At 43.5% G+C, this 17,224-nt stretch overlaps 1 protein-coding gene across 9 annotated transcripts in view; it reads right to left on the reverse strand.

Moving 5' to 3' along the window:
* Positions 1-1,055: 1,055 nt before the first annotated feature.
* MTMR9 (myotubularin related protein 9) overlaps positions 1,056-17,224 on the reverse strand; it is a 39,734-nt gene continuing 23,565 nt past the window's right edge. For 2 of the 9 annotated variants that reach the window (XM_049819217.1, XM_049819222.1), the window contains 2 exons: positions 16,942-17,101; positions 12,897-16,751 (listed from right to left, as the gene is read on the reverse strand). In XM_049819217.1, coding sequence (XP_049675174.1) covers positions 16,640-16,751; positions 16,942-17,101 — 272 coding nt within the window. In that variant the 3' untranslated portion in view covers positions 12,897-16,639. Of the gene's footprint in view, positions 1,145-1,299; positions 6,449-8,791; positions 16,752-16,941; positions 17,102-17,224 lie in introns of those variants that run through there. The other 7 variants (XR_007508367.1, XR_007508368.1, XR_007508366.1 and 4 more) reach the window with 7 other exon arrangements.

Here is a 17,224-nt window from a genome sequence, read left to right on the forward strand (position 1 = left end):
CTTTATCTAGTTTCTTTTATATCCACAATGCTAATTTCCACCCTCATGGTGATGGGTTTTACAACAATTAATGACAGTCCAGAGCAATCAGAATTATCAAAAAAACTGGGAAAAGGGAAAGGGAACAAAGATAGTTCTGTGAAGAACAGAAGTGGCTGGAGGAGACAAGGGGCCAATCTTATGGTGCACAGCACCATCACCACCACAACAACAACAAAAAACCCCAAATATATTGATTTTTGAAGCCACATACTCATATAGCAGCAAGATTATTCATTAGGACAAACTTTTAGCTGTAAAAGTCCTGCAAAAGATCACTTTGGGAGGGAGCAGAGTTTCTGTTGCTAAGAGATTTAAGACCAGGTTAGGTAAGCCCTATCAGCAAAGACGTACATTTAGTGGATCCTGTCACAGGGCAAAGAGAGGCTTAATGGCCTCCTCTTTTCAGATTTAGCATCTGAATCTCTTCCCCTTGCTTGCTACTTCTGCAGCTCTGAAGCCTTCGCAGTTTAGCTCTGTTTGCATATAGAGTGATCCTCCAGTTCTGGTGTCACCCATAAGAATTATCTGTGATTTATTTAATATTCAAGAAACATAAAATAATGAGGGAACAGTTGTTAATCCTGGGAATGTACCAAAAAAAGCCACCGATTCAAATTTTGAAGGTTATACAATCCTCAAGAAGCCCTAACCTGCACTGCAACCAGCTAGTAGGAATTCCTAGATCTTGGAAAGAGATGCGTTTGTTATTTCAGGAAAGGAAACTGCTTCATTTGTTCCCTGGAAACTTTCCTATACATGTCCATTTACTCACTATCTTGCAGCTTCACATCTAAGCAAACAAAATGGATGAAGGATACATCCCAAACAGAAGAACAATGATTTGAGATATTTGCATGTATAGGTAACAAGCCAGGCAGGGAAAAATCAGGCCCTAAGTCATACACTTCATGAACACTTGCCTGTGCAGAGGCCATGATGTTGCTAAGAAATCCACAGCAAGTGGATGCTTGCCCTTAAGCAGGGTTTTTACACCTCAGAGTGGATACACATTGCTCACATGGGGCAGGCAGGTGCTTTAATTCAAAGAGACTCTCGCTTTTGCTGACTTCCCCATTTTTTCCAGCAGAACTCCTGTAGCACACTGAAAACATCACATGGAAGGCTCAGAACAGAAACAGTAAGTCCCAACCAATCTCCCTGCCCGTCACAGCTTCTATAAAGGCCAAATACATTCATCCTGTAACAAGCATGAGTAACCACAGCCAAAACCAAAGGCAAAATGGAAGTGTTATATACCCTCAGCAGTTGTTTTTGCAGAGCTAGATCCGCTAACAGTGCCTGGGGTGCACACACCATCCATTTTTCTTCCTTCCTTACTGGCCTTGGCAGTGCAGGTTTCCACACAGGTGTTCATTTCAATTAGTCTATGGAAACAAGATGCATAATTAGTGCAGCTAATGACAAGTAGCAGTTTCCAGTCTAAGCAGGAGCAGTGTATAAAACAGCTCTCAGGCCAGCAGAAGAGATTTTGTTCATAGTTAAGTCTTCTCTGTCCAGTAAATCATGGCCTGCTTTCCTAAAGGTCTCTATCCATCTAAACAACACACAACCTGATATGAAAACAAGCTCATACAGGTCTTGGCCATGAGCAGATGTTGCAACACAGCGTTAAGGAATGTACCCTGCGAGATGTGAAAACCAGACTACCTTAAAAATTCAGACAAAGCCTCACAGCAGGTTTATCATACACCACAAAGAACAATGGTCATTAATGCAATGAATTTAGTTGCCCTCCTCTGTCAAGGTTCATCTGGATCTGGCCTTTCATGGCAATAGCTGGCTTGTTCAGTGCATACCTGAGCTAGCGCACACCTGAAGACACAGTGAGGTTTCAAGCCCCATGAGAAAGGGGAGACTTCAGTGGAACTTTCCAATCTGAACAGTGTCCGTCTGAGGCTGGCAGCATCTGCTGCACCACTCAGAGGCAACCACTACAGTTGTTGGGACACTCAGCTAAGTGGAAGCAGGCCACTCCAGCAACATTTGTGTATGGGTGGATCCCTTGATGCTGGGGAGAAGGTTTGGAAGCCACAGAATGCAAGCCAGAATGTTTTGGAAAAACATCTTTGTGCCACGGTTTTTGTAACTTGGGTTCACTGTCAATGCAATGATGCATCTTCCTAAGAAGCTCAGAAACCAAGAAAATGGGAAGTGACCATCTGATCCAAAAGGAGTGGTCTACTGTGATCTGCGTGGTGGTTTACTCTCCTTGGAGTACTGATGGATTAGAATTTCTTGATAAATGCATCAACATACACAGTCTTTTTACCCGGTAAACACACAGTTGTCAGTCAGATGAATAGGGCAACAAATACACTCTTTTATAATTACAATCTACATTTATTGAGTAGGAAAGGTTCTGCATCACCCCAGTCCCTTCCTCACAGACAGCTGGACAGGACCGACAAGGGCATCCACTACCTTACAGCAGCAGAGCTGATGATGCCATCTTTGTGCAAGGATGACATCATAGGGCTCCCCATAGACAAGGTCTCTCTGGACTATTTCACTAGTCAGTGCAAACCAGCCTCTGTAATCAACAGAAACAGTATTGCCACACAGAGAAGAACCCACCTCCTGCGCTCTTGTAGTAAGAAAAGGTTAAGTTCAGCAGCATGGCAGAAGCAAATATTGGACACCACAGGGGAAGAAATCACAGCACTGACCAAGCGGGGCACTCTGGGACAAGAAGGGCAGAAGATCACCTCCATTTGCCCAAGAGATGGAAACTCGTCAAACACCAAATAGCAGCCTCGAAACACTGAATACTCAGAAAACAGTTTACTGTGAAATATTCAGATGTTCATGAGTCCTGTGTCATTGTTTCTTCCTCCTCTCTTCCCACTGCTACAGCTGGCTAAGAAGAAGCCTCAGGTAGGGTTGGCTGAGGCCAGTTACAGCCTGTGAGGACGTGCCGTTCATCGGGGTCATTTTCTGCAAGGGAACAAAGCAGAGGAGGAAAATCCTGTAATCAAGTTAAAGCCACTTTCCCAACTTTATTTACTGAACACACTTGTTAAATAGACTTTGGAGAATAAATAGTGGGTTTATGAAAAGGACTCAGGTTTCATCTGATAATGTAATGTAAAGCTTCCCTGTCAAGGGCTCAAACCCTGTAAAATCTGTAACTTGCCAGATCTGGGATTAGATGCGCAATTGCTCAGTGTAGCTCATTACAGTCCAGGGAACCACTGGGTTTCACCGATCTTGAAGAGTGCAACCTCCATGAATTGACCTGAGAAAAGCCTGCTAAAAATGTATCAGTGCATTTTATGAAATTTGCAAGGTCTCATGGACTTAACCCCTCATCTCCGAAATGCCCTGTTCAATTAACCTCAAAACTTTCACTCTAAAATAAAGCTGACTTTTGGCAGAAGACCTTGGAGGGAAACTTCAGGACAGAAAAGTTAAAGTGCATTTAAAATGAAATACAAAATGGCCATCTCTGCAAAGCAGAGCTGTTACCACAGCTGCAAAATCATTTATCAAGTGCTAGGAGCATGCTTGATGCGTCCAAGAACAGGCAGACACCTTTCCCACAGACTCAGCAGCCTCTCACAGCTGTTAAGATTGAGCAGAGCAGCCAGCAGTAGCATGCAGAGTGTCAGTGAAAAATCGGCTTAAGAATTTCTTGCCTTTGCTTGAGGTAATAAGGCATTGCATTATGAGCTAGGGAGAGGCAAAAGCATTTAAGAATTCCATTTTCCATATAAAATTATTAGATAATCTTTATAATCTAGGATGATGAGTTTAAAAACTTTGCTTTTGAAGTTTAATAGTGCTTTTATTGAAATAAAGGCAGTTTATTCCTTATTTGATGTGTCTCAGGCACTGGGTGCTGTAGATGAACTTTTCAGGATCTTTCTGCATTTACAGTGAAGTTCCCTGTAGGACAGGTAGTAGAGTTGGAATTCTATATTTCTTTTTTTAATTAGTATCATTTTGCTGTCATTCCTGCAGACTGAACTGTAATTGACATTTTTCCATCACCCCCACTGGCAGAATGAGGACTGTCAGAATGGGGAAGGGAACTGCAGGCTGCCTTCAGCTCTTTATTTTTCCACAGCTTTTTGTTGGAGCAAGATACAAACATATATCAGCATATGCTTTAGCTAAAAACAAGAGCTTGCCAGCTCAAGCAGGTTGGGAATTTTCTATCCACAGAAAGAGCAATTTCAGAAAAAAAAAAAAAGTCCTTGGGGCAATAAGGGGGTTTTTGCCTAAATCATTCAATTTTCTTTTCATTCCCCTTAATCAAAAGTCAGCATTTTCTTGAACTAAATCCAGTGTTTCAAGTCACACCAGCATTAAGTTGCATGACTTCAGGCCACTGTTTGCCTGCTGGGACTGCAGCTTTGGGTGCCATACATTTGTAGCCTTTCCAAAATAAATAGGAGAACCAAGTGCTTGATCACCAAGTCCCAAAGGGAACATGGATTCAAGAGACAATTTGCAGAAGATAGCTCCATAGTGAGCGTTAAACATGACAGTCTAGATATAACTTCTGTCTCAAGAAGTCATTGAACCGCTTATGAGTGCAGTCTGGGAAATATCCCATTCCCTATATTCTCTCCTTAAATATCCACTGATGATGGTTGCTGGAGATCAAGCATGGAGATGCTTATACTTTGTCTGACCAGCATGGTCATTCTTACATGCTTGCATTAACCCAGCTCAGCTCTGTTTCTCATGGCAGTGTCCTGCTCTTGGGAGACATTGTCTGGGCAGGAATCCAGAGCATGAAAATACAACATATAAAGTATCCCAGGCCCCTCTGAGCATACAGCTCAGTGAGCTGGAACCTTTAGCTCAGCAGCCCAAAAAGGAATCCTGAAATATTAAAATGCTTTCGTTAAAGGTACCTAAAAGAAATACTCTGGCAAGCTTAGCTAAATCAAGAAAAAAGTTTCATAGAAAAATATGCATGTATACTTTTTTTTTTTAGGTCTTCACTTTCAGTCAGGACAAAGATCAACATTAAAGTATCAGAAACAATTTCCTGGGAGGGAAACCTTTCACAGAGCTCTGCTAGCAAAATAAAACCCTCCACTGCACACACAGATCTCCCCAGCCTGGAGATCAGAGGCAGAGTCAACCACATGTGACAGCTGTTAATCACATCACTTAATGCCTGGCTGGGCACTACGTGGGCACAGCTACAGGGCATGAGCAGCAGACCCTACACAAAACACTGCGCCCTGATATGCACTTATACAAAAGGTAAAAGCACTTTAGTTTCACTGTCCAGCCATTTCAAATGCAAGAATGGTTTGTCGTCAAGCCTGCCAAAAAAATCCCTGGCATTTGTTGTAGACATAAGATTCAAGTCAGTTCAGGGTTGGGACAGAGCCTGAATTTTTTTCTTTCCCCTCGATTAAAAGGGAAGTGATGAATTAAATTGTTTCAGAGCATTTCAAAGTTAGGAGAGCAAAGAAAGCAGGACTGGCCACTATTTCCAAGGCTTTCAGACACTAATAAATGGCCGGTTTTTAAAACCTCAGCTCACAGAGTGTGGACATCTTGGAAAATGATGGTATAACAGAAGCTGCAGGGGGGAAAATCCTTTGCTCGCTATAGAAGCCGAGTGCTTGCAACTCCTGGCTCCCAAGTGCCTAATTGAGTTTGAAAGAACTGTTAAGTACCATTCACAAAAACAGCTGTCTCTCTTTAAAAAAGGGAAAGCTACAGTAGGAAAATAAACACAAAGAACTCTCTTGTTCAACTGCAGAGCCTCGAAAAATGCATTTAAAGCCCCTGGGGAAGCAAAGCTATGGAAGTATCAGCAGTATCCCTCCATCTGCTATAGACTCTGCAGTAGCTTCAGCCAACTGAGTCAAACTAAAGGGTCATCTGAATCCTGCATGCTGTCTCAAAGGCCACCAGCAGCCAGCGAGGGCACAGTACGTGGAAGAAAATCTAACAGCTATACTTCCCTGGCATTCTGATACCTTATTGCTCAGGGACCTTGAATCACAGCTGATGTCTTTGTGATAAATAACCCTCGATGGATTTTTCTTTTCCATGTTTAGCTGCTTTTTGAGCCCATACCATGTTTGCCATCTATGATGTCCCACAGCCATAAGCTCCCCAGCTGAACCATACAACCTGCCAAACAGCACATTCTTTTGTTTCAAGTGCCACCTGATAATTTCATCTGGTGCACCTTAATTCTTGTATGAGGCAGAGCAAATTGTTGTTCCTTACCTTCTCCATGCCATATACCTTAGACCTCCATCATATCATCACCTCAGCAATCACACTTCCAAGCTGAGGAGTCTGCCAACAAATGAAGGAAAAGGGAAGAGCAGAGCCTCTAGCGTACCTCTCAGGAAGGACACTATGGATCCAGCCTTGCAGTGAGGGCAAACAGACCTCCGCTGGTGTGCTGCAGAGGTAGAAAGAAAAGATCCCGTTGTCTCCAGGGCCCTGATATACACATGCAGTTGTGCAAAAGGGCTTTTTCTGCTTGAGAAGGATGAAGCATGGAGCACCTGAAATTGCTCACCAGTGGTTTTAACTGTACCTGCCCGTCTGACTCAGTGTAAAGTTCTCTTCTACACCAGTGTTGTGCCAGTATGGCAGAACCCCCAGACTGACAAAGAAGCAGAAGTGATTTAATAACCCAGTTGCCTCCTCCAGCACCGAGGCAACAATTCAGAGTTAAACTGGCACAAACACAGGGTAGACAGAGCTTGCAGCAAGCTGGCCCTGAAACTGCCCCATCCTCCAGGTTCAGCTGTGATCCAAGGCCTCCCTGATACAGCCCAGCTGGATAACCCTGCCTCCGAGAGCAGAGGAGATTGCCAAATTGTGAGAACACAGAGCCCTGCAAGATAAGAAAGGTAAAACCGAGGACAGAGGTAGGCTTGTCGAGATGTGATAGGTAGCTGCTTAAACATGCAAGAGGAAAAACCTCAACGTGGGAAGGCAGAAAATCCTAGAGGGGAGAAAACCCAACCCCAGATCAGTGATGGCATCTCAGCAGCATAGATGTTCCATTCCAGCTAGCAGCCGAGGCCAAGCCTCCCACCCGATGAGTGCCTGTCTGGGCAGCAAAGACACTTCGGGTGTCTTTCTCAGTGGTCAGCACAGTCTTGTAGCTCACTAGTCCTCACTTGTGTGTATCCTGCTCACACAGTCTCTGTCCATAACAAAAGGTGCCCCAAAAAGTGCTCCAGGGAGAGAGGAAGGGTTAGAATACTGAGAAGCTTATATGTTTTATATTTATCATGGTATCTGGATTTTAAGGTTTTGTGGGCTTGGGGTTTTTTGTTTGTTTTTTAAATCCATGTCCTAGAGACTGCAAACAAGAAAAGCCAGTCTGAAGTTCAGAAACACACTAACAGAGGAATATTGGAAATGCAAGTAAGAAGAGCCAAGGGGAAAAGAGTAGGACTTGTTCCAACAAGCTGCTCTGCCTCTCAAGGCCGTCACGACAGGGAAGGGAAAGTCAGATCTAGGCCAGGTGTTGAGGCAACATTCTCATCAGAAATAAAACCAGGGAGCTAAAGAAAGGGGGAAGGGACAGCAAAAGGTTGATTTTAACTCAGGAAGGGGGACAGCTTGACCCTTATAGCACAACACTCTGTCTTCCTCACTCATACAGGAGGTGCTATCTTCTAACAGCAGCTGAATTACAGATTTAAGGGTGGTCCTAATTTGGAGAGCAATGTATGCAGACAGCCCCTGCAGACAGATTAACTCTTCAGTAGTTAAACATATTTCTTTTCTCCCCCCCCCCCCCCAGTTCCAAACCAGCAACAATTTTAACATGGTGTCACTCGGGTACAATGCAAGCCCAAGCAATGGCAGTGTACAGACCATTCCCTACTTCTAGGAGGGGCAAATTATTAAAACACAGTAAACTGGCAAACTCCAGAGCATCTTTTGCACAGCATGTGGTGAGGCACTCTTCCGAGCTGGGACTTGTGTGTAGCACTGCCAAGAGGGCCAGGGCAGGGACCAGGGTTACTTGGAATGACTTCTGCTGTTGGGAGTCTCCAGCAGCAGATGAGAATCATCCATCCTCTCATAGACAGCACAGTGCCATGGAGCTGACGGCTCCAAGAGTGCTCATGTCACTCTCTCCACTCTGCTTCATGCAGCCACCTTCTTCCTCTCCTTTTCCATGTAGCATCCAGAAGTGCTCCTCTGGTTCAAAGCTTTCTGCAACAGCTTCTCTCCCAGAGCCTCAGGCTTCATCTCCCTCCCACCTCCTTCTACTTACAGGGTTTTCATGATCTCACCCCTGCTCCCCCTCTGCCCACTTGCTGAATTTGCACACCTTCCTCGCAACCTGCTGTGCTTGGATAGCTGAGCAAAACCAGCTCTTCCTGGCCTTCCACAACACCTGGAGACACAACAGAGCTCTTGCCATAGAGACGTGCTGTCCCTTTGGTTTGCTGCTCTGCACGGTACAAGGCTCATGCCCACAGCGTGTGGTATTTCTGTAGACCACGTATTTTTAGTGCTGTTGACGATCACGCAGATGCTAAGTGCATGGCTTTCTGTAACATTAGTAGTGGGCAAGGATTGAGGTATACCCTCTCTTCACCCCTTTATGCAAAGACAGAAAGCTACAGTAGAAAATGCTACGTTTGATAGCTCAGAGCCAGGTTAGTACCTAGAGCTTTGATCTAAGCTGTACAATAGCCAAGCAATCTCTGTCCCAAACAGTAAACACACAAGAGGCACATGAGAACAGAGAATTTTGCCTGGGCTTACTCACAAAATGCACTTCTTCGGTCAAGACTGATGCAGATGAAGTAACTCACTTGAGATGACACCAGCAACCCATGGCAGTGGCAGGACCAGGACTTCAGTCTCCCAAACCCCAGTCCAGTGCCTAAAAAATTAAAAAAAAAAATTTAAAAAATCAATTGTCCTTCCAGTTTGCATGAGGCTCCAGTTGCCATGACAGAGGCATAGACGACAGCTCATTAAGCCACATTGGTTTTCACCTTACACATCTTCCCTGTGACTTAATTATTAAAAGCACAATTGCAATGTTTAACACTACAGATGCCGACTCAGGCTGCAGGGCTTTTCCCTTTTGGCTGGGTTACTTATCCTTACCAGTTTTTCTAATCCAATGTGCCACATGGAATCACAAATAGCTGGACCAGCACAAGTGAGGAGGAAAAAAGAGGTGGAGAACACCAGCATTTTAATTCAGCATTGCCAAAGCTTTCCCCATTGTGAAATGACAGCCTTGCCAACTGCTGGCAACACAGCCAAAATACTTTATGTATTTTATGTTGTGCAAGTGTCCCTTAAGGATCTGTGGAAGAAAGCCTTTTTCCCAGCAAGGCATAGCTTTTTCTACACCCCCCACCCCAAACCTATGGAAATATAGAAACCAGAGTCCTGTACTTACCCCATTGTAGTCCAAATGTCTTTTTTCTCCCTGAAACAGCTGATTAAATAAGAAATGGAGAGAATTCTCTTCAGTCTAGCAGAGTGTCATTAGGACTTCAGGGAGAAGAGGTTCAGGTCAAGTGTAGGTCTCAGTCTAGTGCACCAAGCACTGCACTTACTCAAAGCTGTTCCTACACCACATCTAACCCACTGGTGAACACAGGCTTCAAGACTCCACAACCACAGGATATGGCCATGGTAGCTTAGATGCTTTAAGCACCACAAAAAAATGCCAGCTCATGAGATGAAGCACAGTACACAGAAGGCAAGCAGTTCTCTGCTCAAGAAAACCCCCTTAACTCTGAAACAACCCTTATAACTGCCAGAAAGTTTTTGACAAGGAAGTTCCTATTTCATAGCATCAAGGAATTACAAGTGAAAAGGAAATGGCTAAACCAGAAAAAACCCTGTAGAAATGTTGCGCTTACCTTACTGCAGCATCTCAACAAGTTAATTCACATCAGGAAAGAGACACCAGGGAGCAAATTTTCTGTATCTCTTGTACTTTTGAATTATCTGCTTGCCAAAAGGCTGACAACCTTTTTTTCTCCACGGAGCGATCCCAGGCTACACCCTTCAACCCTGAAACTATTACCCTGTATGGTACCACTACTGATTGGGATGCACCTAGTGCAAACCCTGGATCAGCATCTTCCCAAGACACTTCCCACTAGACACTTGACTATCCACATCCTCGCAGAAGGCTCTCCTCCTCCCACACATGTTCCTTGTGTGAAGATTTACATCCTAGATGCACATGTCAAGCTCAGACCATCAGAACAATTTCAAAAAAGGCCATCCCAGGTACATGAAGCGCTGCCTGACAAAGTAGGTGCTAGAAACTCCTGGAGCTGGACATGGCTGGGGAGACAGCCTCTGGCAAGCTCTAAGACTAGGGGCTGTAATTATGCCCGTCTCTTTAAATCAGCATGAATGATCCAGTCCACTAGCTTCGGCTTGAGACTTTAGCAAGTAATGAATCAGGTTTTAGCTACTGAGATTAAGTACTCAAAATTACACAGAGCTAGGGTGCAGCAATCAGCCCCCTGAACAAATAAGCAATGTGTTCTATATTTTTCATCCTATAGTTCAAAGGGAATATTGCTGTTGGCACTGTCGTACAGCTATGAAACAAACTGATCCTCTATATGCAATAACAGTTCCCGTAAACTGTTACGGCCTAACCATACAAGCTGTAATAAAGCTGATTTTAATAACTACGCCCAGTGTCTTTAAGACTGATATAACACGCATTTTACCACAGTAAGTCAAACAGTCCATTTAATGGACATTTTGTTCTTATGGTATCCCTCATTTGGCGAGCTACAGCCTTCCCGCACACTGCACAGCAACATAAAAGCCTTCAGCATTTACGGTAGAGCGCCCTGCCTGCACGGCCATGACCCACGATGCTTAGGACTGGCTAAAAGGTAAATGGCAGTAAAAAGAAGAGTGAGCTTCAACTCGTTTTGTGTAAACAAGCACAGAAGTACATTCTCCCTAAAAAGCAGCAGGAGCAAACACTGAATTTATGTGACCAACTCGGTGAATTCTCATAGAAATTCAACAGCAACTTTGTGTCTTTTATCCCAAGCAAAAGTTTTGCTCACTAGATCAACAACCAAAAATTGTCCAACACCGCCCCCCCGCCCCCCCACACACACACACTTATATGAGAAACAGGTTTTCTCCTCTTCTGTGCAATGGCTGGGTTGTCTGCCAGTACTTTAAGGAGGCAGAGGAGGGAGCAGATTCTGAGCATTAAGAGTAAACCCTCCATTAGGGAGACCTGCAGCATCAGATAAGGTAATCTAAAGCCATCAGCAACACTCTTGCAACAGAACATCAAAGGATCATCGTCTCCAGCTCTGAAAGACAAATACCACAGGCTTGTCTTGACATTTACACAGCAGGATAAACTGTGAGAAACCCAACACAGTCCAGCATCCTTGAGTTACATTCAATGCACAATAGTAGTTCCTCCTCATTGTTTTCTTTCACTGCTTGGGGGCAAAAATTGACAGCATGGAAGAGAACCCTACAATGGCACTAAACAAAAACACTTGGGTTTTCAAAAAAAGAAATGTCAATGGTCTCAGTCTGCTGAGTTTTAGCTTCCTCAAGATCTATTTGTGCCACAGCATGTACAAGATACTGGGATTTGAATGCTGCACAGTCACCACCAGCCAGAGGAACCCAATATTTAATGAAGGGAGCTTGTGGACATCCCATCTGCAGGGGTTAAGGGGGTTCCCTGCCAGGCTGTCACTTCTCAGGATACCTGTAGGAACATAATCGCCTTCGTACTCCCGACCCTGCAAAGCCTCAAAGTTGGTCAACAGGTTAGAGAGGGGTGAGACAGGACAGATCTGATGCCAGATGACTTAAGAAAGGGAGGCTTGAAAAGCCAGGCTAGAGTTCAAGCGAGACACAGACCAGGCACCAAGCAGAGTCTGCCTCTGTCTTCTCCACCCCCTCCCATCAAGTGTTTCTACACATTGAATCAAAACACGTTTTACACCAGATATGGGCTAAAGAAATCCATCACAGCTGCCCTGAACAGCCAGTTTGCACATTACAAGCTCTTTAAAGGCATCATGTTTTCATGAGTGGCATCTCAATTTTAGTTTGAATCCAACAAACGGCTTTACATCCTTTCAAGTATTCCACAGCCTTTATGTATTTGGTTTTAAACTGTTGGACTAATGATACCCTCTTACCCCTGCTCAAATAAAACCATAAGAAAAGTTAAATAAAAAGAAGTTTCAACACTTGATCAGATAGTTATTTTCTTCCCTCTCCTCCAAAAAGCAAGCTTAAACCAAATCAGGCTGCCTGATTATAGCTAAAAATATTTTAAAATAAACCCACTCTGTTTCACCTGGGACTTTTGCAAACATTTTGCACAAATAGGGACTGAGTATCAATCTTTTCACATCAAAACCTTCAGTACCCTTCACAGCACAAATGCAGGGCAGCACACACACTCCGAGTCTCCATCTGCTGAAATGTCAAAAGCCACAGAAATTCTTCACCTTCTAGAGAAGTTGCAGACACCACAAATGATGCCGCAGGGAAACACAGCCCAGCGGTTCACAGCCTACTGACCCACCAGCCAGGAGAGATCCAGGAGTTTCCATGGCTCACAGCCTCCGTTTCCCAAGAGTTCTTTCTCCTTTTTTTGCTCCTTCCCCTGGCAAGTACACCAAAGTACCCCACCTCCCTTAAAAAGGAATAGGTAACCGTGACCCCAGGTCTACTGATGGACTTCTTGCAAGGTTTTTCTTCAGTCTCAGCCACTCTCCCTTTGAAGGCATCTGCCTTCCTTTAGAGAGTTCAATACAAGCATAAAGTCTTAGCTAATTGAATTGTTTATCCATCATGTGCAGAGCTGGTGTCAAAGGACCAAAATCATGGGAGCAGAGCTCTGCAAGCCATGCACAGACTCAGGGTCTCAACCTTCTCCTTTCCACGCAGCCCTGCAGCACAAAACCCTCTTCTACCATCACAGCATGTGTTCAGCTGTAAAAGAAAACAGTTTCAGGCAAGAGCTTACATCCAAGTCACACACACACATCCCTCCAATGAAAAGTGAAGGCAGTACTAAAAAAGAAGATTCAGCACTGTAATTAAAGAACTTTTTAGAGTCTTCAAGGTTTTAATTTGAACAGACGTTTCTACTATGTTCTCAACATATCTACAGCAAAGTTTACAGCCACTTTGTATCTGTTTTTCTCCCCCAAATGGCTAAGCAATTTGAGCCATGATAGTTTCTCCTCACTTTTTTTGCAATATATTCAACACCACAGTGGCTGGGATTCTGTACACATACAGCATACATCTAACAATAGCACACAACTCCCAGCCCTGTTACTTATTTTGTTTAAAAAACATTAAAAAAAAAAAATCAAGATTGATGCAGCAGCCAAGTCCAATTAGCAATTCCAGATGTTTGGACAGAAGTGCACTCATCACTTAAATTTGTACTAGTTAACAGATACATAGCACAAATCACACAGTGCTACTCAGTGTCACACAGTTACAAAAAAGGGAGTGCTAGTGTAGACATTTTCCCCTCATACAGGAACCTGTACACGATAGCACTTTCCAAGGCTTTAGCAAAGCATACATTAGACGCCAATATGCTGTACAGTGCAATTTAAGTTATATCATATGCAACATGGACAATAGTGCACTTAAACCGGTCGCCACATTCAAGAGTTAGATCAATACAATCAAAATATTGAAGGTACATATTCCCTTACGAAAACTGTGCAAGTTAGTTCCCTTTCCCTTTTTTTTTTTTTTTTTTTGGTAAATGGCAGAGTGTCCACATTGATTGACCCCAGAGTTTGGGGGAGGCAGCCCTCAGTATCCAGCTTATTACACAAATAGCTATGTGCAAAAGAGCAGAAGCAGGGGTGTCAGCGAGAGCATAAGGCAGTGTCAGACTGAAGAGCCAGAGCTGGGCACTGCCACAGTGCTTACAGCTCAGGAAGACACAAGTAACCTGCAAACAGGGCGTCAGTGACTTCTTGTGGCAGAGTCCAGCAGACATCCCCCCAACTAAGAGCAAGCAAGTTGATCATCAATATTAAATATGTGAATAAATATGATGGACATGCAGGTAAGCGAAGACCTGGAGTGCTCTGGTGTGTATTACCAGTAGCCACCTGACTGGAGCCTGGGAAGCACTGGGAATGAAAAGGTTAAAAGAGAATGTACAAGTAGCCTGACATAAGAGGTCTGTGAACTGTCTGCTCCCAGGAGGACCTGCAAGGGTCCACACATCTCATCTCAACTCCAACACGTGCAATACCTTGCAGGACCACTCCAGGTAACGTCTCATGAAGGTGATTATTTGCAGGTTAACGTAAGCCTCCAGCTCCTGCTGTTTGCTGTGAATACAAGGTGATGCATGGCAGAGGAACTGGGGAAGAAACTGCTGTGGCTGCTCAGAACGACACTAGCATTTTCACATGAAGGCTGTGATCCACACTACCACTAAGCCAAGGCAAGCACACAGCACTTGGGTGTGGATTCAGTCCTGAAACACAAGTCGAGGATGAAATGCCAGCTCAGAGAGAATTTTCTGCCTTTTGTTAGCTGTCACAGCTGGTTGCCCAATTTCCTCAGATGCCTGCAGTTTGCACAAGAGACTAGAGCAACCAGGCAATTAGATTGAAAAAACCCCACCCCTTTGCTTCTCTATTATTTAGCTCAATATATAATTACTATGTTAGGAAATTACATAACCTTTAAGTGTGTTTTATGTATAGTCTATTATGGGGAAAATAGTGCCTTCTGAATCCTTCCCATCTGGCTAGTGATAATGTATTTCAGATGTACAGGAGCAGTAGAAATTCTGAACTGGATAGGGATACAACACCCAGGCAGATGCAGATCCCACAGACATAATCTTAAAGGGTGAGCAATAATTTTAAAGGCTTACATTTGCAATATATCCAGAAGGTAGCTCCAGAAGCCAGTGTTTGGAGGTGGAAGGCATGGCCAACTTGTGCCTCCCCTGTTACGTGGTACCAATCACCAGCCACCCTGAGAAGCATTCTTTATGTCAGATTTGATTTGGTGAATGAGACTGTCGCTCTCCAAACCGAAAAAGAAACTGGTATTACAAGTAGGGGGAATTAATTCTTCTGCCTTAAGTGAACAATAGTTTAAAAGGGATCTTTTATTTTTTAAGCCAGATGACTTTAGGACTAAGTTTAGGTTAGTCGAGAAGAACATAATTAAGGAAATAAGGACTGAATCAAAAGGCATTAAGGTAGCACTTAATCACTATCACATAATTTTATATAGCCTCCTTGATTATAGAACTTTTCTTCGAATATATTTAGTGGTTACATGATTTTTGCAGATTGCTGTCCAGATACATCTATGACGACTAAAGATCCTGCATTTTCACATACATCTATCTTTGCGAAGTGGCTTTTAAATAAAGGCAGCTTCATTCCAAAACAGCATAAAGTGTCACGGAAGCTCAACAGTTTCCAAAGAGATCGACACTGGCCTAACGCAGCTCCATTCATTTCAGTAGAAACAGGCTAACAGCAAGCACCTTTTGAGATAATCCCAGCCACATGCGCTGTTGTTAATTCAAGTCTTCTCAGTCATGTACAGCTACTAATGGAATCAAGCTGAACGAATGCCTGAGTTAATATTTCAGACCCACTCTTATGTGTCTTTTTAAAGGAGAAAAAAAATCTCTAGCAAAAACTCCAATTTTATAAAAGCAGACTGCATTCACAGAAACACAAAGATCAGCTACAAAATACAAAGTTACTTGGAAAAAAGCTTATCCCTAAAGTCTTTAAGCAGCTTTAGCAGCTACAAATGACCTAAACTATTAGCATTTTTTGTAGTGTGGTGGCCTCTTAATCTGCAGCAGCTACCTGATACTTTAGATCACCTCAACTCCTAACTTCTGCTTTTGATGTCTCACAAAACGTGTAGTAAGAGCATGAGAGGAAAAAGCACACCAGGTGGAGCAAAAGTGTTTTGTTGAGTTGTACACTAAGTGCTGCTCTTGCACCCTAGCAATGCTGTGAACCTGTTCAAGTGTACAGAAACAGCCAGTACAGTCTGAAGTTTCAAGAGGGCAGCTTGGCTCTAGTTAAAAGGACAGCTCTGAGCCACTGTTCTGCAAGTGAACACCACCACCAACTACTTAACCTTTTTGTTTTCCAGGTAGAATAAAAAAAAAGCTTGTTGTTCCTTAGGAGATATTTGTCCACGAGGGACAATTCCACCTGAAGGTCATGGCTTAAACATTAGCAGCAGAATCCCTACTTCAGTTCTATATTGCACTGAAATTTCTTGCTCTGGTTTGGTGTTCAACTTACTGCTCCCAAGCCAATGCTTAACACAGAAAAACAAGTGTTAGATGTGAAGGCTACTGAGAGTATCATATAGACTGGTAGAACCTGTAGTTAGATTATACCATTTTCTAGTTTTTCCAGGAAACTAAAGAACTAAGCTGCCTTACTTACTCTTGGAGAGAAAAGGTGCTTTCAGACAAAAAGCCTTTACCTATCTGTACATAACTTTGTATTTTAATCCTGCCAAGTGTTTAGAGTTCAACAAAACCAGAAAAAGTCCAAAATAAATCTGAAACATCCAGTCTCTTGGCCCATCCTGGTCATCCACACAGTTGGGTGGAGGTTAAAGTTCCAGCTTCTGCTAACACTTTTTGCAATTTCGAGACAGAAGAGCTGCCAAGAGAGGACACTATGCCCAGTTGTGTATGTCTTCTGTAAACAAAACAGAAATCCCTCCCAAAAAGCAGGGAGGTACATAGCATGAAGTGAAGGTTTCAGTAGTGGGAGGACTGAGGGTCAACTGTACCCAGAGGGCTCTGCAATACATGCACTTTCCATGTATAGTCTTTAACGTAAAGGGGACTGGAAAGGAAAGACCTGAGGTGAAGCCCTGCCAACTCACAGGTTCTCCTGCATCCTATCAACTGTTTGCAACTGTGCTAGCTGCCTCCTCAATGCATTAACCTTTGCCTGAAGTTCCTTGTTGTATTTTATAATGTTGATCATTTCTTCATGGGCTTCGTCTAGGAACTTGGAAGGCCTGTTCCACCGAAGAAAGACACCTGAAAGCCCAGAGACAGCACAAGTGAGAAGGGTTTCTTGTTACAAGGAGGAAACATTATTTATATTCCATCAGCTCTCAAGTAATGTGCATACAGTTTATGCATTTTTTCCTTACCCTCCCC

Source organism: Accipiter gentilis, chromosome 16 (genome assembly GCF_929443795.1).
Source record: "Accipiter gentilis chromosome 16, bAccGen1.1, whole genome shotgun sequence".
Lineage (NCBI taxonomy): Eukaryota > Metazoa > Chordata > Aves > Accipitriformes > Accipitridae > Astur > Astur gentilis.